The sequence below is a fragment of the Acipenser ruthenus genome, chromosome 27, assembly GCF_902713425.1.
Source record: "Acipenser ruthenus chromosome 27, fAciRut3.2 maternal haplotype, whole genome shotgun sequence".
Classification (NCBI taxonomy): domain Eukaryota; kingdom Metazoa; phylum Chordata; class Actinopteri; order Acipenseriformes; family Acipenseridae; genus Acipenser; species Acipenser ruthenus.
The window spans coordinates 6960429-6981866 of NC_081215.1; the positions used below are offsets into that span (position 1 = coordinate 6960429).

The 21438-nt window shown below is 39.8% G+C and overlaps 1 protein-coding gene across 8 annotated transcripts in view; it reads right to left on the bottom strand.

Moving 5' to 3' along the window:
• LOC117425525 (kazrin-like) overlaps positions 1 to 21438 on the bottom strand; it is a 321926-nt gene that overhangs the window by 29673 nt on the left and 270815 nt on the right. For 6 of the 8 annotated variants that reach the window (XM_059002565.1, XM_059002563.1, XM_059002566.1 and 3 more), the window contains 5 exons: positions 10573 to 10709; positions 8796 to 8966; positions 6817 to 6900; positions 4474 to 4666; positions 604 to 734 (listed from right to left, as the gene is read on the bottom strand). In XM_059002565.1, coding sequence (XP_058858548.1) covers positions 604 to 734; positions 4474 to 4666; positions 6817 to 6900; positions 8796 to 8966; positions 10573 to 10709 — 716 coding nt within the window. The remainder of the gene's footprint in view (positions 1 to 603; positions 735 to 4473; positions 4667 to 6816; positions 6901 to 8795; positions 8967 to 10572; positions 10710 to 21438) is intronic. The other 2 variants (XM_059002564.1, XM_059002570.1) reach the window with 1 other exon arrangement.

The following is a 21438-nucleotide window of genomic DNA, read 5'->3' on the forward strand; positions in this document are numbered from 1 at the left end:
AAAACCATGTTAGCTTTTGTGTACGAGGTACCTGAACTGAAGATTATTTTCTTTTAGTACTGAGGTATTATTTAGGCTGTCGGAAATACCAACGATGCAACATAGACCTTCACTGAGATAATAAAAACCAAATGGAATTCTGAGCAAACCGCATTACTCATGGAATATTGAGAAAAACTTTGTATTCATCAGCAACAAAAACTAGTGCTGCATAAAATCCAGAAAAAAACTAACAGAAAAACTTTAAATTATATATATATATATATATATATATATATATATATATATATATATATAACGTATCAATTTTCTAATAGCAACAGAACCCTCATAAGAGGGCTTTACCATCTGGTAAGGCCTTTCTCATTATGTTAAACGTCCTTGCCTTTGGCTTGGGGCATTTAACGGCATGAGGTGGGCTTTACCAGATGGTAAAGCCCTCTTCTTTGGGTTCTATTACTTAAGTAGTCTAATAATGTTGACTTCCCAAGTAACAAGTGTTGTGTTTTCATGGAATGGCCCACACACATTTGAGGTAATCTGTATTCCACTTTAGAGAACATGGCTCCTGGTGTCCAAACTCCTGCAAAGTAAGGGCCTTACGTTGCACAGGGAGTGCGTCCGATGGCGGGGCGAGTTGATGTCACTGGGCGTGGACGAGCGGTCTCCCTCGATGGCAGAGGCGTCGGAGATGGTGGAGGGCTGCCGCGAGTGGCAGGGGCTCACTCTCACTGCTGTAGACAAACACAAACACAGCAGCTTAAGCCAGGGGTTCAGACCACTTCAAACAGGATTGTAAATCAGAACGGTACAGAAGTATACACTGTACAGTAGTTCAAATCAATCCGACAACAGTTATAGAAATATCTAATTGTAGCATAATTAGAATACATTTTATTTTAATCTAAATATTTTTGGTAATTCTGATTTATATGCCAATTGACCCTGGGATTAAAATAGGGGACCAAAAAAAAAAAAAACCTGCTTGTCAATTCTGCAAGTAAAAAAATGGACAAGGTGCTGTGTGTGGGAAAGGCAATTAAGAGAGGTGGTTTGGAGAACAAAGAAAATATCTGTGGGGGAAGCAAGGCTTTTTCCCTCTCTTTCTTTCTATGGTTAGTTTTTAGTTTTTTTTATTCCTTTTTTATTTATAACCAATACCAAGCATGTATTACTTTTTGAGTTTGAGGAAACTGTTTAGATGCAATCTTTCTGCATTAACTCCAGTACGTAGCCTGAAATGGTTTAGTTAACCAGTATACTTCTGTATGGACTCCACGCTCGATGAGCACTGCATACACTGCCGAGACGAAGAAACCTGTTTCTTCAGCTTTTAAAGAGGACTTTCTATTCAAGTGAAGGAGCTGGATTACAGGTTCCTCTTCCCTTTTATCAATCAACAAAGCAAGTTATGTTATTATAAAACATGAAAGGAGATATTGTGGAGTAATATATTTGCAAATAACATAGTTGACACCAGAGTAACATTGACAAAAAGTAACATAATTGGAGGCACAGACATTTCGCCCCAGTATTTCCGTTTCCTACCCTTCTCTCTTTCGCTAAGTGTTGACATTGACTTGACCTTCCCTGCTTCTTTCCTTTCTTTTCATATATCAGTACTGTTGTCTTTCTGATGGACCTGCATCCCAGCGTGCATGATAGTGCTGTTGTTTTTCTGCAGCAGAAAGTGCCATTTATCTAAAATCTACCTATAAAGAAAAGTTCACGTCTGATAATACACTCTGTGGCCCCTTTACCTGTCATCTTCTCTGCTGCTACAAGAGAACAAGCACCAGACTGCACTGCGAGGGGGTGACCTGCATTGAATTCTAACCCCATTGCCTCTTACCATGCTTAGTGGAGTCCTCTCATATACAAGAGAGTCTGTCAGCTGGCTTTGCTACATATGCACAGTGGGAGCCACGAATGCTCCATCACTTGGAAATTTTAAATCCAATTATTATGATTTTTACCATCTAAATATGACAGCTGAAGATTAATGAAATGCACATTAACCACCCCTCCCCAATACAATTCAAGGCACTCTATCCATAAAAAAATACAGTAAAGTGTAGCTTCAGATTTCATTTTGTAGTCCTTTTTACAGACAGGTGACTGAAACACTGGAAAATGTTAATCTACCAAACCTTAATTGGGAAAACGCCTGCTTACTTGTGTAGTTTACTGGAGCACTCTTCATCACTCTACAACTTAAGATCCACTCATTTCAGTTTGCAGCAGCCAATGACTGGAATGAGTTTCAACACAAGTTAAAATTAGAAAGGTTCATATGTGAGGTTGCTTTTAGCCGTAGGGTCGACTCATTGCTGACTGACATCTATACCTGCTAAGTTGCTGCTGAGTGTTTCTGTTTCATGATTGTGTTTTTTACTCCTCATTTATTGTGTTTGAAGTTGTTTGCTGTGGTGGTGGGAGCCTCTTGCCAGGTCGTCATTGGAAATGATAATTTGTTCTCAATTGACTCATCTGGATCAATGAAGGTTTTGATTGATTGGGTGGTTGACTGATGTATAATGCTTGCAATCCTTCCATTTGTTTTAAAGCTTTGCTTATTAACCATTTAAATATGCCATGGATAGCTTCAGTGAGTCTGGATTGGTTCTCTCTTGGCTACATCTGGCACCATGGATACCTTCTTTGCTAGTTCATCATGATTCATACCATGCCCAAAACAGACTCGGTGAATTACAAATGAAGAATTAGAAGTCATTTGCCAGGTATATGTCACATTTATATGACATGGAGCACTTTAAGTAATGATATAAGTAATACATTGTCTTGTGCAGATTACCAATTAATGAAATAATTAGAAAGGACATGAAAAATGATATATAGTTTCCCATTTAAAATGATGGATTATTTGAATCCCATTGCCTCTGCAAGAAGGAAACGGTTGTGTAACTTCTTATTACTGGCTACGACGACATCTTTTAAATTAAGTGAATGAATTTCTACTTGACCGGGCTCGGAGCAAGTGACGGCAATCACTCCACTTAAAAAGCAAATTCATATCCCTGAGATCCTTCTGAACTCTTCTATGAGGAAACTCTATGAAGGAAACCCAAAGGTAACCTGGGTAACTGGGTGTTGCTAATAATGACCTTTAATGCAAATGAGCACTGGAGCAGGCGTGTCACTTTAGAACTGAACTTTAGAACTGTTCTGGACTCTTGCAAACTGGTTACTTACAAACCTGCCTGAATATAATTACCTGTTATTCACTGTTCTGTGCTGGATGATGTCATAAACAACCTTGTATAACCCCCTCTGTGACCACAATAAGACCTTTAGCTAGCCGTCTGGAAGAAGGGCGGTCCGTCTAACCATGGATTCCCAGAGGTTTCATTTCCCATACTAACCTGGTTAGGGTTTTTTGTTTTTCCTCTCCTGAATGTTAACGGACCACGCTGGCATCAAAGTGAGCGAGCATAGGTTTGCCGAATGGCCTTTTCTTGTTCTTGAATTTCTTATGTTCTTATGAATGATAAAGGTAAACACTAGTGATGGGCACCAATATTGACATTTTGATATGATATCGAAATCGTTCGATATCGCGATATCGTGGGATTTAAGGTCTTTGAACTCGCCTCTCTAACCGCAAATGAATTGATTTTATTGAGCATGTAACGTGAGTGTAAATTGCATGTGCTGTCACTGAAGGAATGGAATTGTTTTGCTAACTATTACTAAAAGCACACACCTGTCGAGGGGCGGGAATTACTTCCTGTGAGGATCGTTTCCATCAATCAGACCTATATAGCTTGCTGATTTGCTGTATTGTGTGATTGGGGCGGGACAGTGCGAAGCAGAAATAAGTATTACATTAATATAAACTTCACCCCAAGGTTAAACAAGAAAGAGTGAGGGTGAGTGCATAATTCTCTATAATGACGGAACTACACTATTTTTATACATATTGTTTACCATATAACATTTCAAGCAATATGATTTTAATACATGTTATGATGCTGTCCGGATAGAATTGCCACCGCAGTTAAACACTTAACACATTTATTGAAGCCGCTCACGCAATCACACCCACTTTACTTGTTGATTTAACATCAATTCATTTGTGGTTTAGTAGCGAGTTAAAAAACCTGACCTGCCTTAAAGTGTCCGTAGATTCTGGAGCCACAATCATGATATTTATATCCGCATGTCCTGGGTCACACATCAACTGGGGGACTGCTCCTTAAAAATCAACTGGGGGATTTCTCCAACATAGAGAAAAGAAAAGGGTTTTTGGGAAGGACTTTACTAGTATTGCGCGCTGTAATACATTAAGGAGGAGAACTGGAAATGCAACCCCTACTTGACCTGAGACGCGGATAAAATAAAAAAAATGAAAATCGCAAAGTTGTTTAAAAAGTAATTTGCAGCAATATAGGAAGTACAGTCAACACTGGTGGTCTACTTGGAGAATGAGATGTGGGCTGCGTTTTTTCTCACCTGCCCTGTCCGCTGCGGGGTGTGGCTGGTGCACGTGGTACAGGCTCTGCTGGCTCTGGCGGATGGCTGCGGTCAGGGGCAGGTCGGCCTGCATCACCCACTCCTGGTTGCCGTTAAGCAGTGTCTCAGCGGGCATGGCCAGCGAGTGCCTCTTGGGAACATCCTTGGTCAACGTGGCTAGAGACTGCTTCGCCTGCAGAGGAGAAACAGAACCAGCAATCAGCCCTAGTCCAGATCCCAAAGGAATAGGCCTTCATGTTACAATAACTATTCATACCTTACAAGGTACAGACACTGCACTGGGCATGTAGGCTTCTCTGCAGTCATGTGACTACATCACCTTGGAAACAATGTTTGTTTCTACACTGACAGAAAAGGTACGTGTTAATCTTAGCGTCTACAATATATATTGTTCTGGTGGTGACTAAAGCCCCTTTCACACAGACAAGTTATTACGGCTTAAAGCCGGCATTGAGTGGCATGTTGGGCTGTGTGAACTGCCTATACCGGCACACAGCCAACATGTTTTATAACAGCACTGAACCACTTCACGAGGTAGTTCAGAGATGGCACAGACCGGTCTTAATGGCCTGTGTAAAGAGCTATGCCACACTGAAGTACTATAGTGAGCGTGGATTAAAAGGCAACATCCCATGTGACTGTATACCAGATGTACACATAATAATACATCACCGTGTTATAAAGCATCCTTTATATAAAGCAAATATCGACCGTATTTTTGCACTCTGCTGCTGTTGTCTGTACAGCAGGAATCTTTCTTTTAACGGTACTGTATCCTCTTCTTATAAAATGCGAGACCTACAGTGTGCCTGAAGCTCCTGCAATTTGGCACCAAACAGGTTGTTATACTGTATGACTGAAAATTAAAAGCAAAACAAAATGCAGCTACTCATGATCCCTTTAGCTGTGTGAAAGGGTTATGACAGAAAGTCAGCATCTAGTAAAATGATCTGTTAAATTATAAGGGAGGCTGGAGGTAATTCAGTGCCATCTTACAAGCACACGTTTTTGTTTGTGAAAATATAAAATACAATGTATCAGTCCACAGGGATTCTTACCAGGCTGTGTTCTACATGTTGGTACACTTTTAAAGACTAGAAGCAATCCAGTTGTTCTAAATTGATTGCGTTGCGTTCAGGGTGATAAAACAGCAACACAAGTAACTAATCAGCAGTGCCTTCCTGTAGCTGGATTGCAAATCCAATCAGGGCCCTGTATTCTTCATCAGTGATGGCTGTGATTGCCATGATGTCTTGGCTTATTTTATAACAAGCCTACTGCTTTCTCCCCAGTTTCGAATGTCCACAGCAGCAATTCCCCACAACAACTCTGAAGAAGTGAAGGTCTGTGGGCATCCTGTGATCCCACGACCAACCCAACTGCCTCTTTACACCCAGGAGGTCCAGAACGGGGTCAGTGAGCTACAGTACCTGGATCTCACCAGAGTGACCGTCCACAGTATCTTACATTTATTTATAACTTTCAATTTAGAAAACTATACAAGGAAATTGGTTTGAGGAACTAAGCTACCCATCTTAATAGAGCAGAGCACAGCAGGAACTGGAAATAAACAGCTTCCAGAGCAAAAAGGGATCATGGGAACTGTAGTTTTATTTAAATATAACTCTTCTATATGACCTACATTCCTTGGGACATCAGTTTTAATGTTCCCACACACAAACGTGCAGCAAGGTGCTAAGAGGGTAATACATGTGATTCATCCGCCAAACAGAAAGATAGCTCACATATTGATTAGTTAAAACACCAGCAATTAAACCAGACAGAGAATACAGTATGCAAGGCAAAGAAACATCACACCTTAAACACCGTAGACAGCAAGCAGTTCAAAACACATTGACCCTGTTATTATTATGATTGTGTTTGTCCACTTACACTCACAGTTGCCAACGTTAACCCTACTTCTGTCTGATCGCCTCTTTCCCTTTAAGCAGGGCTGCTACGGGGGTTTAAAGGCTGGAAACTAACTAGAGAAAAACACATTGCAAAACTGGGCGATAGGCGATTGCTTTCTGAAACACTTTCTGGAGGTAACTGGAGATGAACTATTTCACTAGAGGCTAACATTGGCAGCTATGGGTGTGCAAACAAATGTATCTCAGTTTTCCCATTCAGTGTTAATCATTGTGGGTTAGTAAACATGAAGACGTGCAAATTGTTCCCAAATTCCAACAAAGGATCAAAGAATCAGGATGAACATCACACAAAGGGCAGGTAGCGGTGGGTATGTGGTGCGGCTCAATCTCATTCCGAACACCCCTAAATTTCTACCCAGCAGTGCTGTGAGCAGGCTCTCTGTCTTACCGCCATCACCCTCGAGGGGGGCTCCTTCTCTGCGGAGCGATCAAACACACGATACTCCTTTTTCTGAGCCACACAGTTACTCATCTGGGGAGACAGGGCACACATACTGTAGGGCACTGAAGCGGTGGGTGGGGGGCCAAGCGAACTGCCAGGCGATCTGCTTCCACAAGACCAGTCACTGCCAGCAAACCCTGCCTCCTTTAGAGGGTCATCTAAGAACATGCTAACAATCTAGACACATTGAAGAGAAACTTTGTATGGATCTGAAATGCCAGTTATTAAACACCTGCATTATTCTTTTTCTTTCGATTCTGTGTTAGAACTTGGAGAGAAGACAAGTGTGGGAGCCCGTTTGAGGCAACAGGGATGCTTCAAACTTTTTAAAAAGTCACCAGGATGTGATGACTGAAACAAAAAATGATCTACAAATTCATTCCCAGCAAGATGAAGAATTCTGTAGTTAAGATAACTGATTTTTCCGACTCGTATCAAGTTTCTCTTTAAGTGCTTTTTGCCCCTATCAGGAGTATAATTGGTTACATTTCATTATTAATGACATGTTTGGCACAGAGAGCTATAGTGTTTCCAAGGTAATACAGTACCTGCTCCAAACAAAATGCTAGTTTACAGAAAACATGTTTGTGTTTTCTCAGTATGCAAGTGAAACTTCTCATCTTACGTTTGAATCTGTATTTAACCAACACTGCTGACAGCTTGTGTACTCACCCTGTCCCCAATGAGGTATTCAGGGGGAAGGGGGAAAAACAACAACTCTGCAAGAACAGACGTGGATCAGTCTTGTTCTTGGGTTTCCATTGAAACTGTGCATTATTGAGTCTGAAGTCTGCTAGGGGGAGGCATTATGTGAAACAAATCAATACCTCACTGCAGACAGCTCCTTTCTGTCTTACATGTAGTTGAGTGAGTAAATGTGTTTCTCTAGAGGGCCACATTGTTTTAAAAAAGGATCTACTGTACACGGCACGGATCAAGTCACTTCAACCAGTTCAAGGAAACCAATCTGGAAGATTTCTGTGAATTTTAAACCATCTTGCCAGTCCTTGACAAGGAGTAGAATGGCAATAAAAACAAACAGTTCTATAGGAAGGAGGAAGTTCCTGTATATCCCAGTACAGCTATGGCCAGAGGTTTAGTATCACCCTATAGAATTAACACATTTTCATAAAGTCAAATGAAACCTGCTGAATAATGTTAACATATTGAATTACATACCTCTTTGTAGTTTTCCATATACTTAACGGAAATCTAATACTGTACTACTATTTTGGCTCCGGTAGACATTTGCAATATCATTTTGTAGTTCCCTTGAAATAAAATATCTAAATAATGTTATATATATATTTATATATTAATTATGTCTCAATCCTTAAATTCTAGGTGATGCAAAACTTTTGGCCATAGCTGTAGTGTCATCCACTCTATAACTGGGGGTGATCAGCAAGAGCTGGAAATTGGCAACACATTTACTGGTTTCTAACTGCATAGCAAGCTGGCATATACATCTCCAGCACAGGTTTACAGCACTTCAGTTCATTAAAGCGTGTAAACAACCGTCACTGGGCTAGATTATCAAAACTCTAATCGAAATCCTTTTTCTTTTTTTTTTTTTATAGCATGTACAAAATACTGTAATGTCAAACATTGTAAAATAAAAAAAGGTAGAATCATGTTGTTACCACTTTTTGCCTGCAGCAATGCTAGAACTAAACTGAAGGTGGAATTCTACAATTCAAAATCCTGGCCTTCATATTGTATACTTTTGAACCTACAAAATGTATAATGACATACAAAAATAGTCCTACCAGACTAGCAGTATTGAAGGAGGACCTTTCTACTTTTAAATGGTTCCGTGGGAAGTCATAACGAGCAGGTGTTACTGTATAGATGGGTCCAGTGCCACACTCTGACTGCAGTATGCTTGTGTGAGGGTGTCCACAGAACAGGTCCGGCTCTCTTACCATGGCGAGCTCGGCCTCCAGCTCCTTGATCCTGTTCTCTTTCAGGTCGAGCTGCGAGCGAAGGGTGCTGGCGTGCTCCGTCGCCTCTTTGGCTTGCCGTCGGAGGTCCCACTTCTCTCGCTCCAGCAGGTCCTTCTCTTTTGCCAGGGCTTTCACTGCGTCTTCACTCTCCTGAGGGACAGAGAGAGAGAAATCAGCCAACAGCAGAAAACAGACACGTTCCATCAACGGCAACCCTGTACCTGCAATTAACTGCCGAGTCTGCTCTGTGATATAGAGTCAGGGCTGTTTGCTTCTGTGTTTGTTTTATAGGGGAGCACAGATTACCATAATATAGCAGTCTCTTTTTAGTATTTCTTGAAAGATCTTTAAAACCTGTTCATTGTGCAACAGTTTGGCATACATTGTACTACTTAATGCTGTCTTTAAAATATACTGGAAAACTGAGTTGAAGGTAATCACATCTACAGTAACACCTGCCTTGGTTCACTTTCTTACAGCAAATCAGAAAGACCTCTGAGATAAGAACCGCTTTTTGGAAAAAAATAAAAACAAATAATTCTGTTAGAAACATAACAGAATATGAAAACAGTACTACAACAAATACAGCGATACTTAAGAAACCTTTTTTGTACGTATCAAATAATATAATTACACAGAAACAATGCTTACATTTGGAAGTTTGATTGAAGGGCATTCAAACATCGAGTTCAAAGGTAAAAAGCATGAGAATTACCCTGATGCACCTATGATGCAAGTCCATCATAGATACTGTGTGTTTGAACTTCATACCTATACTGTGTGTAAGACAGGACAGCTTATTTATTAATTTGACAGACTGCTCCACCCCGTAAGGGCCACCAGATTTTGCTTCAGTAAAAAACGTCACCAATCTCAGCACAGCCGAGGAGAACAGATGGAAGCGGTAAGATGGAAGGTCTCTTCCGGAAACCACGCTCTGTCAGTAGCCTACTTCTGCAACATAACGAGCTGTCAATCAGAATACAACCCCATTAACAGGGGAGCCTAATGACAGTGCCTGCCATCTGATTTGATTTGGAGCTTGTCGCCTGCTGCTTCCCTTCGAACAGCCTCTCTCACAATGAAGAATTCCAACCTGCCAGATCACAGCTGGGTGTTCTGAGCAACCCAAAGCAATCGGTCATCTTGAGCTAGTGCAGACTCAACACTCCCACCAAGCTCTCCGTGCTCCATCTATCTTGCATCAGATGAAAAACTTTTCAGGTAATCAAAACATTGATGACACGGCAGATTACTGTGTCCCACAAAATCAAACGTTCAGGGTCGTATTGACAAAGCATTTACCATGTGCCAAGTTAACACAAGATTTTTTTCCTATCTGCACCCTTGTTTTCCAATGGTAGCACAGTGGGAAATGTTTTGTGAATATGGCCCTCCATGCCATACTAAAATGCATTTCTTTGAGCACTCTATGATAAATGTATCATACACAAGTATGCATACACACAAAAGGGTGCCTCAATTTCAAAATACATCTATAGGTATAAAATGTGTATAAAAATCAACAACTGTGTTACTGTAACCCAAAGAGGTATAGTCTGGAGAAGATACAGGGAAGTTACTCTGTTTACCATGTGAAGCGTAAGACAGACAGATACATTTTGAATGAAGACCCTAAAGAGCCACTGATTGCCTGTTCTTTGTTTAGACTCTGCAGATGTACATTTAGTACCGCAATAAAAAGTGTATGCGCAACATATCCCCCCTCATCGCACTTCTTTTTGCCAGCTCTTACTTTTCTGTGCTGCTCGTAGTTGCGTATAAAGTCCCGCAGCTGCTCCTCGCGGCTCTCCAGAGTGGCATACAGCTGCTGCATCTGGTTCACCAAGTCCGCTTTCTCTGCTTTCAAGCGCTTCCTGTCTGCCTTCATGGCTGTGAAGAGTAAAACAAGGTCCGCATTTCAGAACATGAAGGGAAATAAAGCAAGACGGAAGTTATACAGAATATACAGCCACTATAAAAAGATACATGGCCTTACTCACATACCGCAGAATGAGTTATTGCATTTCGTGAATAAAATAGATTGTAATGTTTATTAAACTATTCTAGACTGGTGTTGGCTGCTTCGGTTTTGCCTCAGAAGTGTGTGAGGTCATGGGTGAGTATCAAAGATTGCTGGGAGTCACGCAGTGACAGACACAAGATTCTTAGCAGCTTGAAAATCATATAGTATCATGAGGCAAGCTCAAAAAAATAATACTTGGTGAACAGCATTGCATTCAAGGTAAAATGGTAATACATTCATTTAAAATCTTTGTTTATATGTGCCTAAATGAGACGACTTCGTCAAGGAATCTATTAAATATGAGGAAAAAAAGTAATCACTAAATAGCAGAAAGCAGTCTTTGTCCTGGCATTTTAGATTGTATGTATGTATGTATGTATGTATGTATGTATGTATATATATATAATGATTTAATTCTAAATAAATACTAAAATAGTACGAATCAGGCTCCACAAAAAAAAGGTCCCAGACAGAGTACTCTATAAGTCTTTCTTGTCTTCAATAAATCAAGCAGTTGCAGTTTGGCTCATGCTCATTACTCAAATAAACCCCAGTAACTGAACGACATTCAGCACATACACTGGAATGCTCGCTCTAACTTGCAAATGAAACTGCGAGTGTACAAGGACACCTCGCTCTGCAGCATGGCAGCTCTCAATCCCAGCATCAAGGAGTGCACGATGAAGGCCAGGCCACATGGAGAATGGCCCCGGATTTGCAGAAGCAAATGCTGCACAGTTCACTGCTTACTGAAGCACAGCAGGTACACGAAAGCCCACGCCATTGCTAGTAACAGGCATGGTCAAAGGATTACGAGAACCATTTCATTGGATTTATTTTCACCAAAAAAAAAACAAAAAACACCCAACAATTTCAAATGCCAAAGAGTCAAAGATTATGCAGCGAGCTGTAGTGGAATCTTTAATCCAACAACACAGGCATCCAAACTGAAAGGAAACTAAGTATGTATGTTACAAACATTTAATCACAACTCTAAAGCGCAAATTTGCAGCAAACAGTATCACGAAACAGTTCACCAGAGCCACGGTATGCATATGTATATATAAATGTACACATATGGACAGAGTTTCCTACACATATGTCCAGATACTGATACTCTCAATGACCTGTAGTTAAGCCCTCACTCTTTTGCTGTTTACCAGATGTATACCTTATGTGCACAGACATAGAACTGAATCCATGACTGAGCTTTAAAACATTTTGTCGTGCACTCAACTGCCACATAACCTCCCAGTCTCTTAAGCTCTGACCATAACACCACACTGCCTCTCAGCTTCTCATCTTTAACTACTAGGCCACGCTGCCTCAGAGTGCTCAGCTCCAACCAGTGAGCTACAAAACTATCCAGTCTCTCAGCTACAACTCCAAGCAGGCCACACGCTGCATCCCAGCCTCTTAGCTGTAACTTTAAGGCCACACTGCTTCCAGTTCCACTTGGATGGTGTTTAATTTAATTGACAGATTAGCGCAGCCCGAGCATGGGTGGGACGTGAGCCTGTTGTTCTCGGAGGAAGCAGTTTGAAAATGTGTCTGTCCTAAAAACACAGCACTCAGACCTGGAAAAGAGTCCCTGGACAGCAGGTGATGACAGCTTTTAAGTGACAGACCTGTTACCATGCAGGCATTTAGGAGTGAAAAACAGGTGCTGAGAACAACACTTACTCATCTCCAGGGAGCTCTGTACATTACTGCACAGCGCACTCAATCGCTCAGTCCTCAGATTAGGACAACTTACAATTGTTACAAGATATCACATTATACATTATTTTTTACATACAATTACCCATTTATACAGTTGGGTTTTTTTTACTGGAGCAATCTAGGTAAAGTACCTTGCTCAAGGGTACAGCAGCCGTGTCCCCCACCTGGGATTGAACCCACGACCCTCTGGTCAAGAGTCCAGAGCCCTAACCACTACTCCACACTGCTGCCCCGTATCCGCAGCAATTCAGTATTAAAAACAACCATGGTAATACAGTCAGACAAAACATTGAAAGCTAGACGGCCCAGTAGGAAAACAAAGCAATATGAATTCCATATAAGGTGCCTTTCCTTGCTATCTCTGCTTAGCCCCTGCACTGCTGTCTTTATTGCTTGCCTCTGGGCCTGTCATAAAACACTAAGTGAGCTAAAAGTCACAACAGAGCTCTGGACGCGGTGCTGAAATGTGATATTGCATTATTTATTTATACGGTGAAAGACTGCTGTACATTACAGAGAAGAAACTATTTGTTTCCTTCAACAAGCTTAAGGAAGAGATTACTGAGCTTTGATACAGAGAAGAACCTCCTGCTACCGCAAAGGCCTAGTTCAGAGATGCGAATATAAATAATTTGTTTATTTTTATTACTGTAGCCCAACGAGGGCATGAAAAAGAAAATGAAATGTTTCTGCCCTGAGGCAATTCTATTGAATTGGAGATAACCAAAGCGTTATGACAAGATCCTGAGAACTACAAAGCCATTGTAACATTACTTTATAAGCTAAATGATCCACCATAGGATTATTATTTTATTTTTAAATGACTTTAATTAGTAAATGATTCATATGTAAATGAACCTACAGGGTCTGGTAATATAGTTTGGTTTATTAAACCATATATCGCTGTGTCCCTGGACTGATTTATTAGCCCTAGATTTGATACGAATATCTATGAAAATAATTGTTTTTGACTTCATAACACTACAGGGGTGGTGAATCCCAGCAGAGGACATATCGTTTCTCATAGTTATACCCCAATATTAGAAAGCAAGAATATATTCTGATGACATTCATGAACCAGTAATCTTAGCCAACAATGTGGAAATGAGGCCACGCTGCACATGGGAATAAGCCGAACAGTGAGACTGGAACACTGAAAAATAAAACCCTCAGCCCAGAAAAAAGTCACTAAAGCCCTTGGGGCCGTGCATGGAACTGTGATGAAAGAGACATTCTCTTTTTGGAATGCTCTGTTATCACTGCACTACTTGGTTTATTTGTTCTTGGCAATACACTAAGCCAGTGGTTCCGGACTGACTGTGAAGAGGATTACATGTGGACCCATGTGATCGTCTAATGAACATTAAGGAATTTAGGAAAATTGAAAGTGTTTTTTTTTTTTTTTTTATGGGCTCTGGACTAATTCTTCCACCTTCCTTTTCAATCTTCCCTGTATGCCACATCTGTAATGACAGTGCTTTGCTACAAATTAAATAGTGCGCCTGTCTTCTCCGGCTCACTGAAGCAATCTGGAAATATGAAATATGGAAATATGAACTTTGTTAATAATATCAGTTGTATTTTACTACATCACAAAGGTGTAAATAAATAAACATTAATATATACAGTTAATCCTGCCTCAACTGGAAGCACCAACTAACTCTACAGAAATAATTAAATCATTTCTGTGCCTTCTTAACAAAAAATACATACAAATTAATGACATCACAGACAAGATAATACTGATCTGTCTTCTGATTGAAATAGTTTACAGCAATACACTGCCAAAAGCGATTTTCTGATTAGGAAAAAGCTTCTTGTGTAGCTATGGCAGATGCTGTTTCTGCTTCAGATTTCTAGATGTTAAAAGGCTGTCTCTGAACAGTGTTTAGTAATTTAACAAAATCGCCTCATTTTTTCTACCTCAGAAAAAAATTAAAAATCTTTCAGGTTGAAGTTTGAAACGCTATTATTGAAATGGCCTCTAGGGGGAGCCCCAAGGTTGTGCTTGACTGCCCTTCCTCACCCATCCCCTTGGAAGAACAGTGGTTTGTGTTATACATTATAAAAAAATCCTAATAACTGAAAGTCAGGACTTTTTAGAGCCGAATTCACCAGATTAAAATGGCCTCTGATCACAACTTGAGGAAAGATCTGGTGGCAATATCTCAAAAAGAAGGGCAATATCCACTCTGGGACTAATCTGTCATTCCTGTCAGGCTGAATAACTGCTACCCATTATTTAACAACATACTGTACGCTCTCTAATTAGGATGTTTATACCCCATTTACAAGCCTGGAGAATTCCCTTCATCAGATAGGGGGGCTGCTCACATTACAGAACACAGCTAGAGGTGACATCAAAATATATAAGCTTGTAAATTGTGGGTTGCAAAAAAAGAACAACAAGAATACACACCTAAAACAAACATGTGTGAAGCAAGGTTCTCCATGTAAAAAAATAATACACCCCCCTGAATCTTCACAAAGTGATGGAGTCCTTGAAACCTCTATTCATTGTGAAAGAAAAAACAAATCTTACAAAACAACTCCACAGGGTAACTTAGTCTCAGGGATGTGGTTAAGAAGTCTTGTGGAAACGTGTTGATGAATTGATACAGGATGGAGAGGTGCCTTAAAGTAATCATTTGGGTTTAGTGTCTTTATGTAAGTCGCAAGAGGGGACTTCATAAGATCAAACTATAGATTTTTAAAGCAGAATGGTGTCTTTTATTAGGTGTCAACATCTCGCTCAGCATTAAACCGAACCTCCGCTACGACTGGAGTTCCTACAAGTCTAGACAATTTAACAACACCATTTTTTTTTTTTTTAAGTAAAATAGCTAGATGGCATTTAACAGTGCAATAACCTTTAAAACACATTAAACTTAAGTAGTTAAAATGAGTTGAAGTTATTGCATCCATAACTATTTAGCCATAACAAGCCATTTTTTCTTGGAATGTAATTTGTCAAATTGACTTAAATTGTATAAACTTGCTTGGTATTGGAGAATAGCATAGTTTTTTTAAACCAAGGTCTACAACTTCTAGAAATACTGATCAGCTGTAACAGACCTGTCTTGACAAGTCTAACTAATGCCTCCTCCTACCCTTATTTGCCCTTGGGTCTACAGGTCACCAGGTCAGCACCTGAGGGTTGAAGAGAGCTGAATCTCTGGGTGTACACGAAACAAGAGCTCTGTCCTCAACTGCCAAACTGTTGTTAACATTGTGAGTGTGCAGATTGTGTGCCTGTGAAACAAACGCAGGTGCACTAGATGGGAGTGTGGACACCAAACGCCAGCCACTCCAGGACAGCCTTCTCTCCATCTCCTCTGTGAAGCAAAGGCCCCTCTGGGATAACATTACTCTGGTAGTGCTGAGCAGCACCACAGCCACTGCAACAAACCACTTCCGCTGGGGCTCAGCGCTCTTGCTAGCTGAAGATACTCTTTCCTATTGGTTTTACCTGTCTGAAATTCCATCCACAATCCTGATGCCCGAGTTGTAACCAGGAGTACTGTGCAATGTCTGTAATGCCCAGTATCTTTTTTTGACACCTACGTGAGTTTAAAAACAAGAACATGTGTTTTCACCAACGGCAAGGAGCTGTAAACTCTATACCTGACGGAGTGTGCACTCAAGACTCTTGAGAGAGGAACCTGAGCTAGCACTCAAACACATGACATGGGAGCTTGGTTATCCATATACAGAAAGCCAGAGGAACAGGAGGATTAGGAGGAGTAACATTTGTTGCATTGTTGTTGATGATTTGATTATTTTATGGTAACGCTTTATTGAATTGGACACTAGCATTCAGAACACTTTTAGAAAGGCTAAAAACACAGTTTAACTATGTGCATAATCCTTTAGAAGAACTTTGAAAATAACTGACACAATGTACATAGAAGTATTCATAACATGTTGTCACAACATTTAACCATAATGCTGCAGAAATGTTATCAGGCAGATTTCAAGAATTACAGTATAAGTGTTGAGGGCTTTGAGTCACAGAATTGCCCTTAAGACATTAGTTACTCATACTTTTGTTTTGTAATACTTGTTACAAATGCCTAATATGAATACCTTCATGAATGTTGTGTTTGACCGATAACAAACTATTTAGCTGAAATGTTTGTTTACTCAACTAAGAAGTTTCATTAAGTTTCCTTCTGCTATTAATATTGAGTTTTCAAAGCTATGGAATTTGTATTCATTTTTCAATTCCTCTACTGTTTTATTATTATTATTTTATTATTTGTTTATTTAGCAGACGCCTTTATCCAAGGCGACATACAGAGACTAGGGTGTGTGAACTGTGCATCAGCTGCAGAGTCACTTACAACTACGTCTCACCCGAAAGATGGAGCACAAGGAGGTTAAGTGACTTGCTCAGGGTCACACAGTGAGTCAGTGGCTGAGGTGGGATTTGAACCAGGGACCTCATGATTACAAGTCCTTTTCTTTAACCACTGGACCACACAGTGCAGGTTAGTTTTTAAAGAGTTTCAAACCAGATGATGTAATTGCTGAAGATTTTCCCAGCATTGTTATTACCAGGACAGTCTGGATCACAATTTTCAGGCATCTGCAAGTTGAAGGAAAGGTCAACTTCTCGATTTACCTCTCACTGTACCTCACCTCTCACTGTACCTCACCTCTTGCCATACCTCACCTCTCGCTCTACCTCACCTCTCACTGTACCTCATCTCTCGCTCTACCTCACCTCTCACTGTACCTCATCTCTCGCTCTACCTCACCTCTCAATGTACCTCATCTCTCGCTCTACCTCACCTCTCACTGTACCCCACTTCTCACTGTACCTCACCTCTTGCCATACCTCACCTCTCGCTCTACCTCACCTCTCACTGTACCTCATCTCTCGCTCTACCTCACCTCTCACTGTACCTCATCTCTCGCCGTACCTTACCTCTCGCTCTACCCTATCTCTCACTGTACCTCATCTCTCGCCGTACCTCACCTCTCGCTCTACCCTACCTCTCACTGTACCTCATCTCTCGCCGTACCTCACCTCTCGCTCTGCCCAACCTCTCACTTTACCCCACCTCTCACTGTACCTGCCTGCTGGTGCTGATGAGTGAATATGCTGATGAGTGGCAGCAGTGTTCGGGGTAAAAGACATTCTCAGACAGTTCAGCACCTGCTGTGCTATTGACACAGAATTGTTGAAAGCACTTTGTCTTTTTTTTTTTGCTTGTTATCAAAGCTACAATGGCACTATATATATATATATATATATATATATATATATATATATATATATAGCAAATATAGGTGTCTTTGTCTTGATTCGAGTCAGACAGTAGTTATTACTTTCCGTTCTGCCTACTTTTCATTGATATATTTGCTTTGAAATGTGCAATATATTTAACCACAGACGACTCAAAGGTAGAAGCATTTAAAATCATCAAAACGTATACACTAAATGTATGCGTAATACGAGTACAGTATTAATAATAATTAGCACAAATTCGTAGGTCATTATATTTCAATGTAATATTTTTCAGTTAGCTTTTTTAAAGATATACAGTGTTTTCCTACCTTTTTGATGGATTTTTTCCCCCTGGTCACTCCAATGCCCCTCCAATTAAAACCAGGGATGAGACTATGTCATCTGCCATTGCTAGTACTGAACTGTATGTGGTTATAGAAGATAAGAGTTTGTAACAGAGGCTCATCTCCTCTAAGGGAAAAAAAAAAAACTCTGGGCTCCTCTAATTAAAACCTGTGCTCAGACCACATCGTCTGCTACTGCTAGTACTGTGCTTAATAGCAGATAGGAGTTTATAATGGAGCATTGCCTCCTCTGAGGAGACAGAACTGACGTTAAAATAGGAATGTTGAATCTAGGGATTCGTTTAAAATGTATTTCTTTCTTGCATTTTAGACAATATTGTTGTTTTACTGAACATTATTATATCATAATGATGCACAAATATATATATATATATATATATATATATATATATATATATATATATATATATATATATATATATATATATATATGAATCAGTCCTTAGAAATTCTGGCATGTGATTGGTTAAACAGACTTTAAAGTTATAAGTGTAAAAACTTGTCAGGATGTCAACAATGAAAAGAACAATTACAGGATACATTATTTAAACAGTTGTAGCAATTCATGGGGACGTATAACGCTATATTTTTTAGAACCCTGCTAATTATTCTAAGTGTATCAACTAAAAATTGAGTACATTTTTATCATGTTGAATAACTATGCAAGCACAGATGACTCAATGAATACCAATGATTTTCTCAACCTTTACTCAGCATAGAGGCACTTCTCTGCAGGAAAATCTATAGGAAACCTGGATTTACTTTTCTAATGATGTTATTTAAGACATGAAGATAAGCCATTCTGCCAAGCAGAAGCCACACTCAAGCACCACATGTAGATAATTGCCTGTGGAAGCAGTGCTGAGTTATCAAATCACCACATCACACCCATTGCATGTATAACCCTACTGTACAGGCACAACTGTTTTCCATTCGAAATGAAGACACAGTGGTGGTTGCAAATACAGTGGGAATGGGGCACAGGTAAAAACCTCTTTTGCAGTTTGATTTGCACAGATTTACATTCATTTCTTTAGAAAAAGGCCGCTTCTATAAACATGCCATAAAACTGAGGTTCTGTAAGTAATGTCTGGGAGGGGATCTAATTACTAGGCACAGGCTGGTGGGAACAGCTTTCTCTAATTAGCAGAGTCTCCAGGGGGGTCTGGATTTATTAAGAGTATTTCTCAGTCGTGCACTGCCTGGGACTCCTCAGCTCAGAACAATTAAACTGCCAGCTCAATGACAGCAGGTAAATCCTATGACGAGTCAAAAAACCCTTGCGCTCCTACCCTGATCGATCTCTCTGTGCTCCCGCCAGTTCTGACCCCTGCAGATACCTGTCCCGTCCCGTTTCAGTTCTCATGAAGGGCAGTCAAGCTCTGAAGGAATCAGGTTAGCTGCATCATTTTCTAAGTTCAGTTGGGTTATCTACTATCCTAACAAGAAGCTTGCCAGTTGTAAACAGCAATCCTATAAAACCCGACACAATGTTTTTTTAAAAATCATCAAAATTTTGTTCCATTAGAATTTACCCAGTGAAGTCATTCTTGGGTGAAGTTGATATCTGTATCAATTTTTTTTTTTCCCAGGTGTCAGGTTCATTTGTGAGTTCAATTGATGGCGTTGTGGATTTTTAAATCTGGTCTGGTCTCTAAAATTGAGGGGCCGCCATGTTTGGCTTTATATGTGTTGTGAAATGCAGTGGTCTCAAATTGTCTCATAATGACAACTTGATTGTTAAATACAATATAAACCCCCATCAACCGGTGACAGACCAGCAGCAATGCACTGCTAGTTCATGACCTGATAACTGGAGTTTGGGACATTCATCTTACTGGGATATTATCTGCTTTAGAACAAAATATTGGCCTACGTATCAGCTGACACATTTAAATGGTTTAGATCTGTGACAGGAACGCCGGCAGAAACTGAAAACAGTTAGCAGCCTGAATACATGTTCTATTAAAAGAAACAGTAATTGTATTATTTGACCACCTCATGCCACTGTGCAGTAAAACAAAAATAACATCTTAAACTTGGAGTACCGTAGTAACAAAAAATCAAACGCCTACTTGATATGTATATGTATGCAAATTGAACCATTAGTTATTAAAATTATGCTTTCTGATCATGCTGTGCAAAACTGATTGTAATATGCCATCACAGATTGTAATTGATCTAAAAAGACATGGATATAACAACACAACCATCATTTAAAAGGTAAACATTGGGTGTATATATTGCAGATCATAACAATATATATGGCTTAATCAAGACACAATTGGGATTAATCCTAATCTCAATGTACAGCTATGGCCAAATGTTTTGCATCACCTAGACCTAGAATATGGGGACTGAGACATCATTTTAAAATAAACAACGATATGAACATAATTTAGATCTTTTATTTAACATCTTATAATCAAAGAAACTACAAAATTATATTGCAAAAGTCTACCGGAAGCCATAATAGTAGTACAGCATTTCATGTATCACAATGTCACATTTTTCAATTTTTGACAATTTTTCGTTCACTATATGGAAAACTACAAAGCGCGGTATGTCATTCTATATGTTAACGTAACATTATTCAGCAGGTTTCATATGACTTTATGAAGCAAAATTTGTTACTTCTATAGGGTGATAGGGCTAAACTTTTGGCCACAGCTGTAAAATACGATTCCAAATAGAATTAAAGGAGATCTTCAAATTAGCACCACAGCACGCTTAGTATATATACTGCAGTATTGTGGACACAATGATGTCGTTCATATGCACAATCTGATTCAAGCTATCCGTTCAGGAATAGCTTGGAATTCCCAATTACCAAATGCATTCAGCATGCAAACCTGCTGAAATCGGGCCAGGGTTTTAACAGGATTCAAGGGCACACGGGTTCAGAAGCATTCATTCCTCCAAACCCCAGAGTTTGGGGTGTCAACTGTGTACAGTTGTCTTCAAAACAATCAATTACAAAAGGATTGATTCCTTGTTAAAGTAAGCACAGTAAATGACTGCAGTAGTACTGTACTGAAGCAATACAGAATGCATTTTGTGTTACTTCATTGTAACTGCATTATAAAGTATACATTCTGGGTTAATACTATTAATACTAATACTAACTAGTCCACTCATAAAATACTGCACCAGTAGAGATTTCCTCAAGAAGTTTTACCTCATTGAGACAGAAGTTCTGGAGGGGACAGCACCTCTAAACTGCCCCCGATGGAGAGAGGCAGCCTTTCTTTCTAAGAGAAAAACTGTCTCTCTGAA